Genomic DNA, 20,808 nt, shown 5'->3' on the forward strand with positions numbered 1-20,808 from the left:
TCGTTCCAAGGTTATAACGTTTTAATAGAATCAGCTAAAAACAGCCAACTGAAGAAAGTGTCTATATGCGGTTTTTGTGCACCAAGACGAACGTTTCAACTCGTTATCATACAAAAAATATCCCAAATCCATTTTACACCGGAATTACCCTTTAAGTGAAGGGATGGTATCATTTGGCAGCCGGTTTTAGGTAGACTTCTTTTTCAGATGAACTATAATAACAAATAAACCACCAGTCCTTCATTAGGTTACTTTATCTCTTGAAATCCATCTTACTCTTGTCTTAAAGATATTGCATCTTCATTATTGGAAGAGATCCATAGGCTTCTGCAGAACACAGAATGCAAACACCTTCTAAGTTGTGCTGCTAGTAAAAAGTAAGTAAGACTGTTCATAAAGTTAGTAAAAGTTAAAAGTTGGAAAATGGTTCAATCATGATTTGCTGGTGGTAATCAAGCCCCTCCAGATCAACAGATGTCAATAACGCCGTGTTCTCTTCTTCTCTTCACCCGCCTCCAATAAGGCCTTGACCACAACACCCAAAACCACTGCGATACTGATACTGCGGCAGCCCAGACTCCCTGGCGCACCTGTGGTGGGAGGTTTGGGCACAAGGAGAACAGGGACTTTAGTGGTTAAAAAAGACAACCATCACAACACTACGTCAAAGGAAAACCCAAACCTAGAACCACTTATTTAAGATGAAATCTAAACAAATCTCCACCAAACAGAGGAATAGCCGTTATTTGGCCATAATAGCTGTTATTTATTAGGTTATGAGTAATAGCTTAATGTGTCATGAAGTGAACTGGATTCACATGAATCTCTGTATCTGAAACAGAGAATTTGGATTTCCATGAATTGGACTTTGAATAAGTCAGAGAAACTGAACCACTTTTCTGCTGGGAACAGTGAAAGCTATTAAAGAAAGGTGGAGCTTCACTGCCAAGCAGAGGGAGGTGTCTGGACAGTCGATATATATATATTTTTTTTAAATTTTAATCTGTTTTGTCTAATCATGAGTAACCTAATGAGTTTGTTATTATTTTTATTATAGTAGCCTACACCTGGTTTACTTGTGTATGGTATTTATTGAATTGTCTATTGCCTTTTATGCTTTCTTTTATTGATCTAGTTGATTGTTAATTGTTTACCAGTAGATACACTGAATTCTCATTTTAAGGATGATCTTTAAACTATGTTTAATGTGATCAAGAGGGAGGAATGTAGAATGTTGGTGTATTTTAGTGTCTCTCTGTGTTCACATTTCTAGTCTATGAACAGGCCAGTGACTCTCACGCTGATACAAGGTGTTATTTCCAAGATTCCGCCATTTGTTATGTCTCAACAAGGATGAACCAACCTGTTCGTCCGGGACATAGCCAGGGCCATATACCTTATCAAGGGTGAGAGTGCTTCTGTTCTCTTGTTATTCACGTTTTTTAAGGGCGAGTGTCGCTGCGGTGTGTGCGCGTGCGTGGGTGTTCTTACCATGTGACGCCATTTTGTTTTTAAGACTCGATAGGTAGATTGACGAACACAGAGATTGTGACATCCGTCAGCAACACACAAACTGTGTTCGCCAATCTATTTATCGAGTCTTAAAAACAAAATGACGTTGACCTACTGATGGTATTGTGTGTTTAAAATGTCCTTTTTAATAAACAATTTGTACACTTACAAAGTTCTCAAGGCCTCGTTTTATATGTTAAGACCCTTATTATACTACCAATGAAGTGTCAGGCTACTTTTAGCCTTTTCAGTGCTTTAAAATAGCGATTTAGTTTTTACCATAACCAGTGCCCCCATCGTTCCAAGGTTATAGAGTTTTGATAGAATCGGCTAAAAACAGCCAACTGAAGAAAGCGTCCATATGTGTTTTTTGTGCTCCAAAACGAACGTTTCAACTCGTTATCATACAAAACATATCCCAAATCCATTTTACACCGGAATTACCCTTTAAGTGAAGGGATGGTATCATTTGGCAGCCGGTTTTAATTTTTTTCAGATGAACAATAATAACAAATAAAACCACAGTCCTTCATTAGGTTTCTTTATCTGTTGAAATCCATCTTACTCTTGTCTTATAGATATTGCATCTTCATTATTGGAAGAGATCAATAGGCTTCTGCAGAACGCAGAACGAAAACACCTTCTAAGTTGTGCTGCTAGTAAAAAGTAAGTAAGCCTGTTAGTAAAAGTTAAAAGTTGGAAAATGGTTCAATCATGATTTGCTGGTGGTAATCAAGCACCTCAAGATCAACAGACGTCAATAACGCCGTGTTCTCTTCCTCTCTTCTCCCGCTTCCAAAAAGGTCTTGACCACAACACCCAAAACGACTAAGGCCCCGACTGATACTGCGGCAGCCCCGACTGCCTGGTGCACCTGTGGTGGGAGGTTCGGGGACAAGGAGAGCGCAGGGACTACAGTTGTTAACAAAGACAACCATCACACACCAGCATAACACTACGTCGAAGGAAAACCCAAACCTAGAACCACTTATTTAAGATGAAATCTAAACAAATCTCCACGAAACAGACAAATAGCCGTTATTTGGCCATAATAGCTGTTATTTATTGATTATGAGTAATAGCTTAATGTGTCATGAAGTGAACTGGATTCACATGAATCTCTGTATCTGAAACAGAGAATTTGGATTTCCATGAATTGGACTTTGAATAAGTATAAGTTTTCAATCTAATATATGTCAGGAATAACCCTGACATACATTTATTATTGCTCTTTATGATTGGTTTAAAATAGTTTGATGTGACATGTCACTTACAAAAGATAGGATAATCCCTATTGTTTGGATCCCAGTAGGGAAATGTAGGATACCATGCAAACAATGGCAATTATACTATATGCCATGAATTGTGTTTCATACTCTCATGTGTGGGTTCTGTCTCCAAAGTTATCCCCGCAACCCTTAAGAAAAAACAACTTAATGATAAAATATATGTATAAAACACAAATGCAAAAGCAGTGCCATTTTGCAAGGCATGGGGCAAAGACGTGATGCTACATCATTATGGAGTTAGAATCATGCCAAAACCTCACACACACACAAAATGTGTTTTACTCAGGCACAACGATTCACACACACACAAAACGTGTTTTACTCACGCACAACGATTCACACACAAACTCAGTGTGGTTTGCAAATACAAAACATCATTCACAAACTAATGCATTTTGCTTCAGAAACAAATACAGTATGTTTTACACACAAAGAAACATATTTTTTCAATTACAAAAAAATATCCTCCAAGTACAAAGTAAAAACCTTCAAGTACAAACTAAAATCTTTTAAGTACAAAAAAAATCCTTCAAGTTCAAAAAACAATTCTACAAGTACGGAAATTTGAAAGTTGCGCGTGGATCTGAAGGCATTTGCGCGTGGATCAGCAAGGCGGAAAATTTGTGCCAAAAGTCACGTGACAAAAACAAATGTCCTGTGATTCACACTACACAACAGCAGGTGACGCTGTTGAGTCAGTTTAAGGCCGCCAGGACGATCGCCATAGTAACACGGTAAATAAATGGCAAAGAATAGGCTGAGAACGAATTCGCATTTGCGATATGTTCAATATAACGTAATCACGGACAAAATACGTTTTTCAGAAAAACGTATTTAAGAATGCCGAATAGTTATCTGGGAACGTAATTTTGATGAGATAGGGTTGCTCTCTAAGTTGTCAAAAAAAGCGGACGGACGTGGTCTCTATAGCAACGACCTCAGCTACCCAACACTGATCAAAAAAATTATTGTTTCTCTCAATCAAAGCACAAAACAGGACAACTGATGTCCGCCTTAACCCATACATGTTGTGTAATTAACAAGGACACGTTGGTGTAGTTGTGTTGAGTAATGTCACAGATTTCCCCGTTAATGTGCAGCCATCGGGTCTTCCGTTAGCCAATGGGATGAATGCTCATAGCTTCATATATTGCCATGGAGGGATTAGGCCTACATTGTAACGAGTTGGAAAACCCCATGCGTCGAAAAAAGAAGCACAAGGGTACCCTTTTGCATCAGAGGCTGAAGCCAAAGTCACTGAATATTCGTCAAAAATCGACGCGCTCGGAGTGAGAATGTGTTGCAAATAGTGCTGTCAAGCGATTAATATATTTTATCGCGATTGATCGCATTAATGTCATAGTTAACTCACGATTAATCGCAAATGTTTTTTCTATGCTAAATATCCCTTGATTTCTTTGTCCCATTAATTTTTCTCATTTTAATGCTCTTATCAACATGGAGAAGTTGGCTTGCCTTGTGCAAATGTTTTTTTATTGATAACAACATTGGCATATAGAGTGGCGAAGTCACGCCCCTTCCGGTAGGGCTCATGGGACCTATGAGATCGAAAAATATGAATGGGTGTCAATGGAGAGAAAATAATTATTTTCTGGTCCCGGTCTTTATATGCCCTGGATTACACATATGTTGTTTGTGGATATAAAGGATAATTTTTCATGCAAAGAGTTCGACCGTTTATTGTGCAATTGTTCAGATAAAGGCTGTAGAGAAAACACAACGAGAAAGACTACACGGCTCGTATGTGACGTCACGCTCCCTGCGACTGGCGTGGAGAAGACCGACAATCATCCCATCGGCATAACTGAAACTCTGCACGTGCCCCGACTTATAATGGTTTTCACCTCTTTCGATGCTTTTATCCTCCCCTTGGAAAAAGCGGTGAAGTGGGGCAGAGAGATCGCCATCTCTGTGCCGAGTTCCAAGGGCGGGTGTGGTGACGTATATCATATGCGTCGAGAGCAGCGAAGAGCTGTAGTTCACAAAGCGGCCTCACATAAAACCTAAAATTATCAAACTTTTTCACGAACATTTTTAGTTTTCTTTGCATGAAAAATTATCATTTAAATCCACAAACAACATATGTGTAATCCAGGGCATATAAAGACTGGGACCAGAAAATAATTATTTTCTCTCCATTGACACCCATTCATATTTTTCGATCTCATAGGTCCCATGAGCCCTACCGGAAGGGGCGTGACTTCGCCACTCTATAGGCCTACTGATCAAAACAGGACGATACAATAAAAACGCCTATAGTGCAATTAAACGATGAACATACAAACATACTGCCTTGAACATAGCAGTCAGGCTACTGCTTCTTTGTTTTTGTTTTAAAAAAAAAAAAAGCTAAATAAATTGCGTTAATCGCGCGTTAAAATTGGTTTGCGTTAATGCCGTTAATAACGCACTAGTTGCAAATAAAGATTTTGGGGAGAAAAAAAGATCGTCCTGGCGGCCTTAAACTGACTCAACAGCGCCACCTGATGTTGTGTAGTGTGAATCACAGGACATTTGTTTGTCACGTGACTTTTGTATGAAGGTATTATTGTAGCAAAAGTCTTTAGCACCTGTAACTGCAGAATTTGAATGCGTACACTAGTCACAGTAAATTTGAAGTCGTATATATTTATTTTGCATGTGTACTCTAAAGTCACAAATGTGTAACATTACATTTGTAGTCGTAAATATTTTTTATACCATTGTAAACACAAAATAGGGTCTACGAGTAAGAAAATCTGTGTTACAGGTGCACAAATCCTTTTGCTACAATTATTGCAGCGCAGTTGGTGCAAAACACATTCGCACACCCGTGTTTCATAATCTGAGAACATGCCCAAAAGGTGTGCATTCGTAAACCCAAATTTGAACTAATGCATCAGAAGTTGCACATCTGTGAACGCTATGTTGATTCAGCATTTTAATGAGCAAGCACAAATCCATTTTACAACTGCTCGAATCTGCTCCTGCAAGTCTCAGCTGTCGTTTTTTTTGCAGGTTGTTTTGCTCCACTGTAGGTGGTAAATGTGTAGCAAAAGTATCCGTAGATGCCGGGTATCCTACATTAAGTTAAATGAAATGACTTAGTTCAAGTGAATTCTCCCCAAAGTATTGCATTAACATTTCTGAACTTATGTTATGGCGACCATTAAAATACATTGAAGGACATTTGCCGCATGTTGATGAAATACTTTTGGGGGAATTCACTTGAACTAAGTCATTTCATTTAACATAATGTAGGATACCCACCTCCGTTCAGTAGAACGCCCTCTTCACTTCTCCAGAAAGAAACGCATCCCGCGCTGAGTATGCTGCGATCTTTATAGCTCCATGGCTGGCACGCGGTGGGTCCCAGACAGTGTAATTTGAGAAATGCATCCCTGCCGGCGATTTTCATTGGATTAGGAAATTATGGGCGGGACTAATTTGTCCCGCTCACGGACGCTCTGGCATCTACGGATACGAATACTTTTGCTACACATTTACCACCTACAGTGGTGCAAAACAACCTGCAAAAAAAAAAAACACAGCTGAGACTTGCAGGAGCAGATTCGAGCAGTTGTAAAATGGATTTGTGCTCGCTCATTAAAATGCTGAATTAACATAGCGTTCACAGATGTGCAACTTCTGATGCATTAGTTCAAATTTGGTTTTACGAATGCACACCTTTTGGGCATGTTCTCAGATTATGAAACACGGGTGTGCGAATGTGTTTTGCACCAACTGCGCTGCAATAATTGTAGCAAAATGATTTGTGCACCTGCAACACAGATGTGCGTACTCGTAGACCCTATTTTGTGTTTACAATGGTATAAAAGATATTTACGACTACAAATGTACTGTTACACATTTGTGACTTTAGAGTAGGCTACACATGCAAAATAAATATATACGACTTCAAATTTACTGTGACTTTAGTGTACGCATTCAAATTCTGCAGTTACAGGTGCTAAAGACTTTTGCTACAATAATACCTTCATACTTTTGGCACTAATTTTCCGCCTTGCTGTTCCACGCGCAAACCTTCAGATCCACGCGCAACTTTCAAATTTCCGTAGGGCCTACTTGTAGAATTGTTTTTTGTACTTGAAAGATTTTAGTTTGTAGGCCTACTTGGAGGATATTTTTTTGTAATTGAAGAAATATGTTTCTTTGTATGTGTAAATCATACTGTATTTGTTACTGAAGCAAAATGCATTAATTTCTGAATGATGTTTTGTATTTGCAAACCACACTGAGTGTGTGTGTGAATCGTTGTGTGTGAGTAGGCCTACCTCATACCTCATACCTGTCGAGACTGGGCCTTGCCGTAGCGCAGTTCGGTAGCAAAGTGCTCGCAGTTGCTCTGGAAGACACTGTAGGGCAGCTCGGCGCCCACCAAGCGACGGGCCTCCTGCACCACCAGGTCGGCACGCCGGGGCTCACACTGGTCATCCAGGATGTTGTTGATCCTCCACTCGTCGGTCCCCACTACTTCCCAGAACCCAGCCCGCGCCACCAGGGCTCTATCGCAAACGATGGACATCATGCTGTAGGCTCCAGCCCCTGGGTTCTCCGCTACAGTCAATAGAGCACGAAAAGCGCTTAGTGAAAGATCCAATAAAAATTTAATATTATCTTATTGAAGCTCATCTTATTCCAAGCTGATTATCCTGGCTATGCACAGATTTTGTTGGGGTCCGCTTCTGGTGAAGGCTGTGTGTTCCGTGGAGTCACTCACAAGGCGGTGCCAAATGGACAACAAATCCATCGCCAATATAAACAGCCCAGTGCTGGTAGGAGCCACGGAAGATCTCTATCAGGTCTCCTGGCTGCGGCTTAACTCCAGACTAGAGGTTTTTTTTTTCGCAGGGAGAAAAGATTATGGAAAAAGTTTTTAATATTTGGTATCAAGAAATACATGTTTCCTGTCGTGATGAATAGGGTCGTGTCCGCAATGAAAGATGTATGTCAGCTTTCCAGGCTGTGGGTACATTTGATGGTAATTAAACATAGATATAATTGAGTTTGATATTACATTGAACAGTTTGGACTTACTCACCGCGGTTGACACCTCATTGCCCATTTTCCTTTAAGAAAATAAGTTAGCCATAAAAACAGAAATAACAAAGGGTTGAATATTAAAATGAGGTGTCATTACACATTAATACTTCAAATAGCAACGTTTTAGACTATTCTTATTGTATGTTTGTCATCACTTCTGTGCTACAGAAAAAACTTAAAATGCAACAACTTGATGTCTTATTTCTTCTTAAGAACATCACGTATGGCAGCCTATGTCTGAACCTTAATTGTTGGCCAATTTATTTTGAAAAGATTTGTTTATCTTACCTCTTTGCCTGTCAGTGAAAGTGCCTACCAGAAATGCGTGATACTGAAGAGGAATGAGATATATATGCGCAGGCAGGCATTGCTTTTCGTTTCGATTCGTTTCTTGGGAGCGGCTCGCTTTGGAGGAGGTGGAGGTTTCCGAACGTCACAGAACAATTCATCTTATTGTCTTCCCAACAGTGACTCAACGTGCCCATGAAACAAACACAAATCACCTTTGGCATTACTTTTCTCAGAAATAGACTATATTCTCAGAAATCCAACTTACTATATAGGCTACATCAATAAGGTAAATACCCTAATAATCTATCAAACACAGAATGTATACATTAATACAAGATAGCTGCTAGATACCTGTATTTCCGAAAGAAGATGCATCCCACAATTTTCACATCAATCTTTATTGATATAAACAACGTTTTTTTTTTTAAGTGTAAGAAAGAACAAACTGTTGTCATATTTTACCACAAGTCTTACAGTTGAATGACTCTAGTAGACCATTAGTAAGATAAAAGTTTTCATAGGAAACTTGTTTCCAATACTTGTGTGCAGGAGTAATATATTATCATATTATGGTTGTTTCATGGGGAAGTCTGCAGTAAGAAAAACACTGGGCCAGCCTCCCTTTAAATAGATTGTATGGGAGAAATCTACTATTGGATAATATGTAATTATTATCTATACGCTATACAAATCTAATAAGTGTGGAGAAACATTGAGTAAACACGGTACCACTCTCCCCCAGTACAGCTGCAGTGTGCTGCCGTTACGGCTGCCAAGTTGCAAGGTCAACGAGTGGGTGGGCCTCTGGAGCTGCTGCTCCTTATATGGTGAGTCCCAGGCTGGAGCACAGAGGAGAACCACGAGGAAATGCCATCATAGGAAAGTTATAGTTAGACTTTCAGTTTCTCTAACTGCTATTTGGTGGGTGTGCCTTTTCTCTGACCCCCTTGGGGCGGTCAAAGGTAAAAGGATCCAGTTGAGGAGTCACCACTACGTCTCCCCAAATTATAATGGTCAATGATCTAATCCAATAATGTTTATCTAAAGGACAGTTTCCTGTGTTCAGATCGAGTAGCAGAATGCATCAGGGGATCCCTGCTCCCTTGTGACCGGTTTACCCCAGGGTCAGAGGTTAACGTTAGAGATTGGGAACAGGCGGGTTGGCTGGACAGTACAAGGAATAGGAGACAGGGCTTGGATGATGGAGGGGAAACAACATGTGGATTATTCCATCAAACATCATGAGCAATACGCTAGATTAATGGGGAGCAGAGCAGAGCTGTTCTCAGCGTCCTGAGCCCTGTCTGCCACTGAATTGGAAGGCCTTGCTTTGGACAGTGCATTGGAGTTCTCCTTGAGAAGCTCTTAGAGAGACGCAGGGCAAACTCCCATCTGAGGCCTCCGATTATTGTATGTTTGTTGAATGTTATTGTATGTTTATTACTCGAATAAATTAGCCTTATTGTTATCAATTCGGATTACTCTTTAGTCTTAAATAGTTTATGCAAAAACGTTTGGAGTGGTGAACATTCCCACCACAGTTACATATTATCATATTATGGTTGATTCATGGGGAAGTCTGCAGCAAGAAAAACATTGACCAGCCTCCTTTAAAATAGATTGAAAACAGGTTATATTCCTTTTATAAAGTGGAAAGTATGGTATCATTTGGCATCCAGTTTTAGATATTTTTTAAATTAACAATAATAACACTCAAATGAAAGTCCTTCATTAGGTTAACTGTTAAAAATCCATCTTACTCATGTATTAAAGATACTGCATCCTCATTATTGGCAGAGATCCACAGGCTTCTGCAAAATGCAGAATGGAAACACCTTCTTAGTTGTGCTGCTAGTGTAACTGTACAATAACACCAAAAGCTGTAAAGCGATTTTAGCGATAAGCGCCCATTCACTTTCTATTAGACATGAGCGCTAAAGCCATAGGAGCGATAGGTTTAAAGCTGTAAATGAGAGTTGAAAACAGCACAACTCTATGCAAATGAGCTAGTAGCATTTCGGCTGTAAACGACCACCAGCCAATCGGAATGCAGAGGTCTCTCGCTGGCGTGGGTCTGAGTAAATATAGGCCTACGCGCCAGAGCGATATGAGCTGTAAATATTTTTGACAGCGTTGCGTTTTGAGCTATTCTGCGATTTTGCATCTTTTACAGCTTTTGTCGTCAACGTACATTAAGAGTTAAAAGTTGGAAAATTATTGCACCTTAATGCCAGAAAGCACAATTCCTTCATTATTAAAAAAATCTTTTTTTTTTTACAATCCACCCACTGAATTTGAAAAAAATCAATGTGTAAATCATGTTCTGCTGGTAGTAATCAAGCTCCTCCAGATCAACAGATGTCAATCACTGCGTGTCCTTATTTTCTTTGCGCCCGCCTCCAAAGATGGCCCCGGCCAGAGCCACGAGACCCAGGACCACCACTGTGCCCACGCCCGCTGCGATGACAACCTCGCCTGCCCTGCGCACCTGTGGTGGGAGGTCCGGGCACAAGGAGAGCGCAGGGATTTCAGTGGTTAGCCAAAGACTACCATCACACACCAGCACAACACTACGTCAAAAGGTAACCCTAACCTAGAAACACTTATTATAGATGAAAAGGGAAGGAAGAGGATACACAGTATAGTGCTAAGGATTGATCCTGATCCAAATCTGATATAGATAAATAGCCGTTATTTAGTAGGTCCCATGGCATGAAAATGTCACTTTATGAGGTTTTTATGAGGTTTGTTTACATCGCCTCCCCGGACAAGGAGGCCCCGTAGGCGGCGGAGAAGACGCCGGCAAAAGAGAGGCTGCAGAGGAGGTGCCAGAGAGAAGCTAATCCAGGCTCCCCATCGCGCCCCACTCCCCAGCCTTCTCCTTGCTAATGTGCGGTCTCTGGCGCACAAAATGGACGAACTACGATTGTGGGTTACAACCAGCAATAAGATTACGGACACAAACATTATGATCTTCACTGAAACATGGTTGCGCGACGGCGTTCCAGACTGTGCTGTTGGACTACAAGGACGTCACTGCATCCGCTCGGACAGAACAGCTGACTGCAGTAAGTCACGTGGAGGGGGTCTGTGCATCTATATAAACAGAACCTGGTGTACAGACAACCTTACCATCGCTAAGCACTGTTCTGCCAACATTGAATTTCTCATGGTTAAAAATAGGCCCTTCTACCTTCCAAGAGAATTCAACTCCATAATAACAATCGCAGCTTACATACCACCTGATGCTAATGCCAAGCTAGCTATGAAAGAACTACATGCAGCCATTAGCAATCAACAGACACAACAACCGGAGACTGCTTTCATCATTGCTGGAGATTTTAACCACTCCAACCTAAAAACTGTTCTAACCAAATTCTACCAACACGTTTCCTGCCCCAAAAGAGGAGATAAGACCCATGTCTACACTAACATCAAAGAAGCGTACAAGGCCCTACCTCTCCCCGAACTGGATCAGTCAGACCACATCTCTCTGTTTCTCCTACCCAAATATCACCCCCTCATGATGCAAGTCAAGCCCTCAGTCAAGTCAGTGAAGGTTTGGCCCGAGGGAGCAGATTTCAAACTTCAACACCGGCTTCACACCAACTGGTCTGACTTTGCTGTAACAGACACAGTAGACCCACACACAGACATCGCCTCCTACACCTCCTCTGTTTTGGATTATATCAAGAATAACATAAACGACATCGCCACCATAAAACGGATTACAATCTTCCCTAATCAGAAGCCGTGGATGGACGGGCAGGTCCGCCTTCTGCTAAAGGCACGCAACATCTCGTTCAGGTCAGGGGACACACAAGCCTACAGTAAAGCTAGGGCCGACCTGAAAAGGGGCATTAAGAGGGCTAAGCATAGCCACAAACAAAAGGTTTGGGGGCACTTCAGGAACTCTGACCCCCGGCACATGTGGCAGGGCTTGCAAGCCATTACAGACTTCAGACCCGCTCATGCCTCCACCCCGTCCATGACCACTCCTTTCCAGATAAGTCAGTGTTTCCCCTACCATTGTTCAGGCCTGGGGGGCCGCCAGGCCAACAAGCGCCCCCGCCAGGCCAACAACCGGCCAAAAAAAAAAAAAAAAATGAAAGAGAAAAATAAAATAAAATTAAAAATAAAATAAATAAAATGCGGTGTCCCCCGTGCGCAGATGATGCCCAATCATAACGGACTATCTGACAGCATTAAGTTATATCATCATTAGCATGGCACCACCAAAAATGAGTTTATTGTTCATAACGTGTTTATTGAATCATTATCAACTTGTGATGGCTAAGTGTTTTATATGGAAATAACCAACAAATACTCTAGCATCCCGTGAAAAATGTATAACAAATCACACTATCAGCTCTTACCACCGGGCCTAAAAAAAATTCTAGGGGAAACACTAAGTTCTATGCTCGTTTTGACTGAAACAACAATGAGATGGCCACCAAGGCCACTCTCCCTGCAAACCACTTGCCCCTCACACTCTCGCCTACAGAGGTGAAGGCAGCACTGAGCAGAACCAACAAACGCAAGGCTGCTGGCCCAGATGGCATCCTCGGACGTGTACTCAACACCTGTGCAGAGCAGCTGACCGGGGTCCCGTAAGCGGGTAGAGGGGCTCCGGCGGGAGACAATCGCGGGCAACAATCCCTTTCTCCTCCATGTCGCGGTTCAGTCTACGTCAGATTGATGTGGAAGTTGAAGAACCAGAGTAGCGGAGAACCCGACGCAGTCATTTGAGATTCATAATATCGTCTGGGGGTGCACACAGCCTTTGGCTGTGATAATATATATTATATGATATCGATATATATGTATAATATGATATTATTTAGATATAGAGCTCCAGGACTCCCGTGTGTTGCAGAATATTTCCAGAACACGGCCAAAGGCTGTGTGCGCCTCGCCATTGCGATTCATCCACTGTTAACAGAGCGCATGGTACCGTGGCCAAAAGCTGCTCAGGGTCACATCCCCAACCTCAACCTTTACCCCCCTAAAAAAAAAGGGCACGTTGTGGAAAGCTCATTGTGGGACTGGCTCGTAGTGGCTGTAATTCTGCACCAAGGCTGAATTTCTTGAACGTCTTCAAATACTGTATTAAGGGCCCACTAACACCTATATATAAGCATCCATAAAGTAGCATGCCATAGGACCTTTAAGAGCTAAAGCTTAATGGGTCATGAAGTGATCAGTATCTGCCATGAATTGTGGTTCATACTGTAGAGAGAGAGAGAGAGAGAGAGAGAGAGAGAGAGAGAGAGAGAGAGAGAGAGAGAGAGAGAGAGAGAGAGAGAGAGAGAGAGAGAGAGAGAGAGAGAGAGAGAGAGAGAGAGAGAGAGGATTCTACATCATACCTGTCGAGACTGGGCCTTGCCGTAGCGCAGCTCGGTAGCAAAGTGCTCGCAGTTCATCTGGAAGACACAGTAGGGCAGCTTGTTGCCGACCGACTCAAGGGCCTCCTGCACCACCAGGTAGGCCGCCCGAGGCTCATACTGGTCGTCCAGGGTGTTGTTGATCTGCCACTTGTCGGTCCCCACCACATCCCAAAGCTCAGCCCGCTTCACCAGGGCGTTCTCGCAGAAGACTGACATCATGCTGTTGGCTCCAGCGCCCGGAACCTCTGCTACAGTCAGACAACAAGAGTGCACCAAAAGCACTTAGTTATCCAGCCATGAAGCTCATCTTATTCCAAGCTGAATAGCCTGGCTATGCACAGATTTTGTTGGGGCCCGCTTCTGGTGAAGGCTGTGTGTTCCGTGGAGTCACTCACAAGGCGGTGCCAAATGAACAACAAATCCATCGCCAATGTAAACAGCCCAGTGCTGGTAGGAGCCACGGAAGATCTCTATCAGGTCTCCTGGCTCTGGCTTCACGTCATACTAGAGATTTTTTTTTTTTATGCAAGGAGAAATTATTTTTGGAAACGGATGTTAGTAAATAGTATCAAAGCACTATTATTTCCTATCGTGATGAATGGGATCTTTGTCTGAATTGCATAACCATAATGGTTTGGTGAGGTTTCCGTTTCTTATTAGCACTAGGATACTAACCAGGGTTGGGGCCATGATGAGGGAAAAGGTTTCAATTTCGTTCCTGTTGAAAAAATAAAATAAAAAGTTTTCTACACACATTCCAACATATAGGCTATCGATTTAAACCAGTGAATGCAGTGAATTGCATCATATTTTAAATTACACATTTGTGTTGCTCTAAAATACATAAAAACTTGGCAAGGTAAGTTAAAATGCAAAAACATATGACTGACTTGAGCATATTTACAGCGTTTACATAATCAAGGACACAAACACGTTGGCTATGGAATGTCACATGAACTCTACTTCAAACTGGTCCTACTTGTTTAAAACGCAGCCTTTATGAGCTGAGATCAGCTGGTCGGCGTTCGTATGGAGCACAGAGCTCCATACGAACGCCGACATCGAGTTAAACTATGTCGCTATCAAACCTCGACACAAGACCGCGGTTCTGTAATGTTTGTAGAGATCTGACGACCTTACCTCGCGGCTAAAGGCTTTCTAACGGATGTTGAGAAAAGCCTCGGCCGCGTCGGCTGCTTGATGTCTGATGTTGTGGTACGGTGCTGAGTCTGACGTCAGGCAGAGACGCACACGCGCAGGCGCGCGCGCGCACACACACACACACACACACACACACACACACACACACACACACACACACACACACACACACACACACACACACACACACACGCACGCACACACACACACACACACACACACACACACACACACACACACACACACACACACACACACACACACACATCGCACAGGTTAGTTTAAAATATATGTTGTGTACGATTTTTGATAATTTAGCAATCATTACCAAAAAAACAATACAAATGAATAAATAATAAAAAATATATGACATGCTACGACATTCTTGTTTTAAACGCAGCTTTTAACACATCGGTATTACCTAGGCTAGTGCGGTCATGTTTAAAGTGCCTCCTCCAGAACCACCAGGTGGCGCCATCGAGGCCGGAGGTGGTTGTTGTTCACTACAATAACACTCGAAGAAGAGCCAACTTCCGTCTTTACTCGCTCTATTGATATTTCTGTCCAGAAAACTAAGAACAAATATACATTTTCCTGTTGAAAACACAATTTATTCGTACATCTGAGGCAGGGGAGAGGAGGGGGGTTTTAATGTGAAGCCTAAATGTTAAAAGAGAAAGCGATGTCTGTGGTCTGTGACGCGATGCAGACCTCCCACCCGCACCCGCCGCCGAGCGCCCTGAGGTGAGTAGGTTCCACCCTCCCTATGGGTGAAAGTTCACCCTTTCACTCCCTATTGGTGAGGTCAACCCCCCCCCCCACACCCTCACTAGGAGTGAACCTTCACCCGCCCTACTGGTGAAGGTCCACTCCCCCTACGGGTGAAAGCATACCCTCCCGATGGGTGAGGTACAACCTCCCTATGGGTGAGGTACAACCTCCCTACGGGTGTAGGTGCACCCTCCCTATGGATGAACCTTCACCCTCCCTACGGGTGAAGGTTCACCCTCCCTATGACTAGGGTTCACCCTCCCTATGACTAGGGTTCACCCTCCCTATGACTAGGGTTCACCCTCCCTATGACTAGGGTTCACCCTGTGTGAACCTCAACCCTCCCTATGGGTGAACCTTGAGTTCAGGTCGTGTTTTACCTTCTTCCCAGTACTTGTGTGCAATAATAACAGATGATCATATCATGGTTGTTTTATAGGGAAGTCTGCAGTAAGAAAAACACTGACCAGTCTCCCTTAAAATAGTAGAAAAACCGGTTCTATTCTTTCTATGAAGTGGAAAGTATGGTATCATTTGGCATCTGGTTTTAGATTTTTTTTCAGATGAACAATAATAACGCCAAAATTAAAGTCCTTCATTAAGTTACTTGAAAAAAATCCATCTTACTCATGTATTAAATATACTGCATCTTTTACCTTCTATCCAAAGTCATTACGAATATTTTGGTGGACAGCACTTTTACACAAAACCTCATAAAATATTTGATTAACCAGTTCAATAACGATATCATTCCTGTATGGAACTATTGTTAATGCAGCAATTAACTACAGGCCTACTGGAGTGTAAGCAAAAACAATTGGATAAAGGTATCACAACAACGTTCTGGTAGCAATTGAGACTAATATAGTGTACTGCTTATAAAGATAAAGAATTAATAATAAGGAATACAATATATCCAGCGTTTCTTCCGCTCCTAGTGCCCAGGAGCTGTCCCAAGAGATCAAGTCCTTCATCAGCGGTGTGGACTCGGTCCAGGGCCGCAAACTCAGCGTCCGAGAGCACGCCCGCTGCGCCGTCCGTCTGCTGCGCTCCGTCCCGGCCTGCCGCGGGGCGGTCCTGGAGCACTTGAGGGGCGTGTACGACGAGCATGTGTCTGCCTTCCTCCACCACCTGGAGACGGAGGGCGACGGTAGTGGCGGGGTCAGCTCCAACCTGGAGGACATCATACAAGTAAAGCCCCACCCTATTGTATCGCATCTTAAGAACTACCTCTGCAAATCCATGAGTACTGACTCCGTTATGTTGGGTTGAAATGCATTGCTTTAAAAATTGTTTTTACAGTATTACTTTTGTTTTATTCGACTGTCCTGAGCCTGTACTGTACCTTCTGCTGTGGCACCTCAATTTCCCGTCTGGGATTAATACAGTATCATCTACTTGTCTAATCCAAACGGATCCCTCCTCCCTTGTTTGCAGGAGGTTCACGGGGTGCTGTCTGAGTTCATCCGCCTCAACCCGCGGGCCTGGGCCCCTCTGGTGTCCGCCTGGGCCGTGGACCTGTTGGGCCAGATGAGCAGCAAGCACGCCGGCCGCCGCGCCACGCCTCACTCCTCCAGCCTCAACGAGCTGCTGCAGCTGTGGATGTCCTGCGCGGCCACCCGCTCCCTCATGGAGGCGTACTCCCAGTGCCTGGCCGCCATGCTGGCCTGGTGCCCCGACGCCTGCGTGGACGCCCTGCTGGACACCTCCGTCCAGCACTCGCCCCACTTCGACTGGGTGGTGGCGCACATCGGCTCGGCCTTCCCCGGGACCATTATCAGCAGGGTGCTGGCCTGTGGCCTCAAGGACTTCTGCTCCCACGGCTCCACAGACCCGCTGCTGGCCCCGGCCGGGGGAGGAGGGGACAAGGGGAGCCGCGTGCCCAAGATCGGCTCGGTGGTGGGGATCCTGGGGCACCTGGCGGCGCACCACTCGGAGAGCATCCGCAAGGAGCTGCTCCGGATGTTCCAGGAGAGCCTGAGCCCCTCCGGCCCGCTCTCCCCGTCCTCCTCGGCCTCCTCCTGGGAGAGCTCGCCGCAGCTGCGCCGCTCGGCGGTGCCCTTCCTGCTGCAGCTGGCCGCGCTGTCGCCCACCCTTCTGGGCGCCGTGTCGGCCCAGCTGGTGGAGCTCCTGCGCCCGCCCATCCTGCTGCAGCTGCAGGCTCTGCTGCTGGGCCTCCCCAGGGAGGAGCTGGAGAACATGCTGGGGCTGGCCGTGCACCTCATCAGCCAGAGCCCCGCGGGGGGCGCCCGCGTCCTGCGCTTCCTGGCCGACACGGCCACGCCCGCGTCGGTCATCATCTCGGGGCCGACGCCCTCGCCCCTGGACGGGATCCGGGAGGCCTGCGACCGCCTCCTCCAGATGCTGCTGCTGCATCTCCACAAGCTGGTCTACAACCGCTCCGACGGCAGCGAGGCCATGGGGCCCTCCCACCACGCGGCCTCCGCGGCCCCGCCCCAGAGGGTCGTCCCCTTCCTGGAGGAGCTGCAGGCCCACGTGGGCGAGCTGTGCGCCGAGACCCTGCGGCTGGAGCGGAAGCGCCACCTGTGGCTGCACCAGCTGCTCTGCCTGCTGTCGGTGTACGGCGGCCCCAGCGTGGCCACCGAGGCGCTCTGCCAGCTGCTCACCCAGGCCCGCAACCCCGAGGAGCTGGCGCTGGCCTGGCAGCTGCACACGCCGCTGTCCGCCTGCCTGCCGGGCCTCATCCCGGCCGCCGTCGGCCGCTGTGTGGCCCAGATCCACACCCACACCCTGGGGCCCCGCCCGCTGAGGCAACTGCTACTCAACCTTGCGGCGGCGGTGCAGAGCCAGGACGAAGAGCGGCGGGGGGCGGGGCCGGTCGCCCAGGCCTCCATGGCCGTCCAGGTGGGCGGCGCCGTCTCGGGCCACCTGCACGACTTCGGCCCGCTGCTGCTGCACGGTGACCCGGCCGTGTCCCACGCCGCGGCCCGCCTCCTGTCCACCAGCCCTCTGCCTCGCCGCGCCGCCGCGCCCGCACACCTGCTGCAGCTGTGCCGCGCGGCGGTGGCCCACTTTTTTGTGGCGCTGCGGCGGCGCGGGGAGAGCGGGTCGGGGCGGGACGGCGGGCAGGCCGGCGAGGCGGTGGGCTGCTCCGCCCTGCTGCTGGCGCGCCTGGCGGCCTACTCGTCGCTGGCGCTGAAGGCGGTGCTGCAGCAGCTGGTGGAGGGCGCGCTGCACAAGGGCAACGCCGAGCTGTTCGGGGGGCGCATCGCCGACATGGCCGGGGACACCCCGCTCTCGCCGTCCCTGACCCCCGACCTCGGCGCCTCGCTGCTCGACACCAACTGCCGCTTTGGCAGCGCCGTCAACTTCTCGGGCAGCGTGTGGTCCGTGTTCCACGCCGGCGTGATCGGCAAGGGCCTGAAGGTGCGGGCCGCCAAGCCCCCCCGCGACCCGGCCACCGTGGTGCAGGTGAGGCGCTGAGATGAATCCAGACTAAGGGGACATTGGTCCTCTTAATGCTGTGTTGATTTGAAAGGATATGGTGTCGTGATTTGATTTGATCCAACGTATCGGCGTCGGAACAAAAGAAGGAACAGATGAGAACAGAATTCTTTATTCCTTAGTCAATCAGATCTGCTATTGGGTGACTCAGAAGTAGGGGTGGGAATCACAGGGTACCTCGCGATATGATACCCGATACATGGCCCGCGATGGATGTGGACGATGAATACAAAATGAAAAGGCAAAGTGCTGGATTACGGACTTTATTCACGGTCCACACTGAGTTTTTCAGTGACTTGTCTCTAGCTAGGTCTTTTCTTGTGTTGAGCACCACCTCAAGGAGCAGGGAAATCTGTTCAGAGCGCCTTCTTTTATGAATTAAAATATTGATATTTGGGGCGATATTTCTCTTATAACTCTTCAGGGATAAAGCATAAAAATGCAAAAAAATATATATATGGCGCCAGTGTATCGATTCTCGTATCGCGCGAAAAAGGACGACGATATCTCGCCGTATCGATATTCTGTCCCGCCCCTTCTCTGAAGCGATGTTGCGTGTCGACCTTAATGTGATGTACTGACGGTCGCCCCCCCCCCAGAACACCCAGACGCTGCTGGCCGTCACCGTCCAGTGCTGCAGCTCCTCGCCTCTCAACGGCGGTGCCAACGGCTCCCAGCGCCAGCCGACCCCCGACCCCGACGACCCCCCGCCGCCCATCAACGCGGAGGCGGCCAAGGTGGTGGCGATGACCCTGGTGGAGAACATCTGCCCCGACGTGGCCAACGGCGAGCTGTCCTGGCCGCCCGAGGAGCACGCGCGCACCACGGTGGAGCGCGACATCCACATCCGCCGCTGCTTCGAGGCGCACCCCGTGCTGTTCCCCCTGCTGCAGGTGGTGGCGGCGGGGCGCCCCGCCCTCTGCTACCTGTCGGCCGTGCTCCGGGGGCTGCTGGCCACGCTGCTGGCCCACTGGGAGGCGTCACGCGAGGCCTTGGCCACGGACTCGCCCTGGCACCTGCAGGCCTCCTGCCTGCTGGTGTCCTGCATGGGCGAGGGCCAGCTGCTGCCCCCCGTGCTGGGCAACGTGCACGAGGCCTTCCCCCACCTCACGCCCTTCGAGGTGCGGCTGCTGCTGCTGGCGCTGTGGGAGTACGTGCGCGGCAACGGACCCATGCCCCAGAAGTTTGTGTTCAGCCCGGAGAGGGGCCTGTTCTGCAGGGACTTCTCTCGGGACGGAGACGTGGCCCGCTACGTGGCGCCCATCCACAGCGTCCTGCACAAGAACATCGACCGGCTCGGACACCTGTGCTGGCGCTTCCAGCTCTGAGCGCCGGCGAGGGACTTGAATCTGAGTCAGAGACCTCTCAAGAGGAAGATATTTAACTCTGTTCTGGATTTGTATGGGGGGGTGGGGGGTTGTGAAGTTATCACTGTATCTAGGTTCCATTCAACGGTTGCTCTTCCCATGTTTGTGTAGTTTGTATACTTTTTAGGTTTTTCTTTTACCAAGGAGTCAAATAAAAAAATTGGCAGAGTAAATGACACATTTGTATTTTATAATGAATGCAAAATATGTTCCTGATGGTTTCCTATTCCACACCAAACAGCCTTAACATGTTACCTCGGCTGTGAAAACGTTTGTGTTGTCATTTATACAGCGTAATTTCCTTAATGACATGGATTTAGTATTAAGATTGTCAAGAGTGTTGAACCAGCATTTTCTTTGTGAAGCGCCTACTGTTAACTCAACAATTTTAGGAAAAATAAATTTGATTTGGTCTTTAACTGTGTCATTCGCCCTTCAAAAATGATTGGCGATTTATTAATATCTCTTTCTAACTTTCTTGAAAAAAACATGTGTATGAAG

The 20,808-nt window shown here is 46.3% G+C and overlaps 3 protein-coding genes across 5 annotated transcripts; 1 reads left to right on the plus strand and 2 right to left on the minus strand.

The window, feature by feature from the left end:
• Positions 1-452: 452 nt before the first annotated feature.
• LOC132465578 (phospholipase A and acyltransferase 3-like) lies at positions 453-8,415 on the minus strand. 2 transcript variants are annotated; one of them, XM_060062278.1, is made up of 6 exons: positions 8,154-8,415; positions 7,864-7,891; positions 7,543-7,651; positions 7,111-7,379; positions 2,253-2,386; positions 453-590 (listed from the first exon to the last, which is right to left on the minus strand). In XM_060062278.1, exons 2-5 carry the CDS (start codon positions 7,885-7,887, stop codon positions 2,270-2,272), a joined length of 519 nt encoding a protein of 172 aa, XP_059918261.1. In that variant the 5' UTR covers positions 7,888-7,891; positions 8,154-8,415; the 3' UTR covers positions 453-590; positions 2,253-2,269. The 2 variants fall into 2 exon arrangements, with proteins under 2 accessions (XP_059918261.1, XP_059918260.1); XM_060062277.1 differs by lacking the exon at positions 453-590 and having other exon boundaries at positions 1,732-2,386.
• Positions 8,416-8,535: 120 nt separating this feature from the next.
• Positions 8,536-14,816, minus strand: LOC132465579 (phospholipase A and acyltransferase 4-like). The gene is made up of 5 exons (XM_060062279.1): positions 14,684-14,816; positions 14,219-14,261; positions 13,939-14,047; positions 13,523-13,791; positions 8,536-10,644 (listed from the first exon to the last, which is right to left on the minus strand). The coding sequence occupies exons 2-5, from the start codon at positions 14,231-14,233 to the stop codon at positions 10,522-10,524; spliced, it is 516 nt and encodes a 171-aa protein (XP_059918262.1). The 5' UTR covers positions 14,234-14,261; positions 14,684-14,816; the 3' UTR covers positions 8,536-10,521.
• A 148-nt stretch (positions 14,817-14,964) lies between these two features.
• On the plus strand, positions 14,965-20,726 carry ints5 (integrator complex subunit 5). Of its 2 annotated transcripts, none has more exons than XM_060062264.1 (4): positions 14,965-15,448; positions 16,396-16,666; positions 16,913-18,907; positions 19,540-20,726. In XM_060062264.1, exons 1-4 carry the CDS (start codon positions 15,369-15,371, stop codon positions 20,266-20,268), a joined length of 3,075 nt encoding a protein of 1,024 aa, XP_059918247.1. In that variant the 5' UTR covers positions 14,965-15,368; the 3' UTR covers positions 20,269-20,726. The 2 variants fall into 2 exon arrangements, with proteins under 2 accessions (XP_059918247.1, XP_059918248.1); XM_060062265.1 differs by having other exon boundaries at positions 16,414-16,666.
• Positions 20,727-20,808: the final 82 nt, after the last annotated feature.

The sequence above is a fragment of the Gadus macrocephalus genome, chromosome 10 (genome assembly GCF_031168955.1).
Source record: "Gadus macrocephalus chromosome 10, ASM3116895v1".
NCBI classification, from domain to species: Eukaryota; Metazoa; Chordata; class Actinopteri; order Gadiformes; family Gadidae; genus Gadus; species Gadus macrocephalus.

Excerpts from the sequence above, each read along its gene's own strand:
- LOC132465578 (XM_060062278.1), bottom strand. The coding sequence starts at position 7,887 with ATGGGCAATGAGGTGTCAACCGCG. Across the intron at positions 7,380-7,542 it reads TGTCCATTTGGCACCGCCTT|CGGAGAACCCAGGGGCTGGA; the intron begins GTGAGTGACTCC and ends TATTGACTGTAG. Across the intron at positions 2,387-7,110 it reads GCAAGGCCCAGTCTCGACAG|GTGCACCAGGCAGTCGGGGC; the intron begins GTATGAGGTATG and ends CTCCCACCACAG.
- LOC132465579 (XM_060062279.1), bottom strand. Across the intron at positions 13,792-13,938 it reads TGTTCATTTGGCACCGCCTT|CAGAGGTTCCGGGCGCTGGA; the intron begins GTGAGTGACTCC and ends GTCTGACTGTAG. Across the intron at positions 10,645-13,522 it reads GCAAGGCCCAGTCTCGACAG|GTGCGCAGGGCAGGCGAGGT; the intron begins GTATGATGTAGA and ends CTCCCACCACAG.
- ints5 (XM_060062264.1), top strand. The coding sequence starts at position 15,369 with ATGTTAAAAGAGAAAGCGATGTCTGTGGTCTGTGACGCGATGCAGACC. Across the intron at positions 15,449-16,395 it reads CCGCCGCCGAGCGCCCTGAG|CGTTTCTTCCGCTCCTAGTG; the intron begins GTGAGTAGGTTC and ends CAATATATCCAG. Across the intron at positions 16,667-16,912 it reads ACCTGGAGGACATCATACAA|GAGGTTCACGGGGTGCTGTC; the intron begins GTAAAGCCCCAC and ends CCTTGTTTGCAG.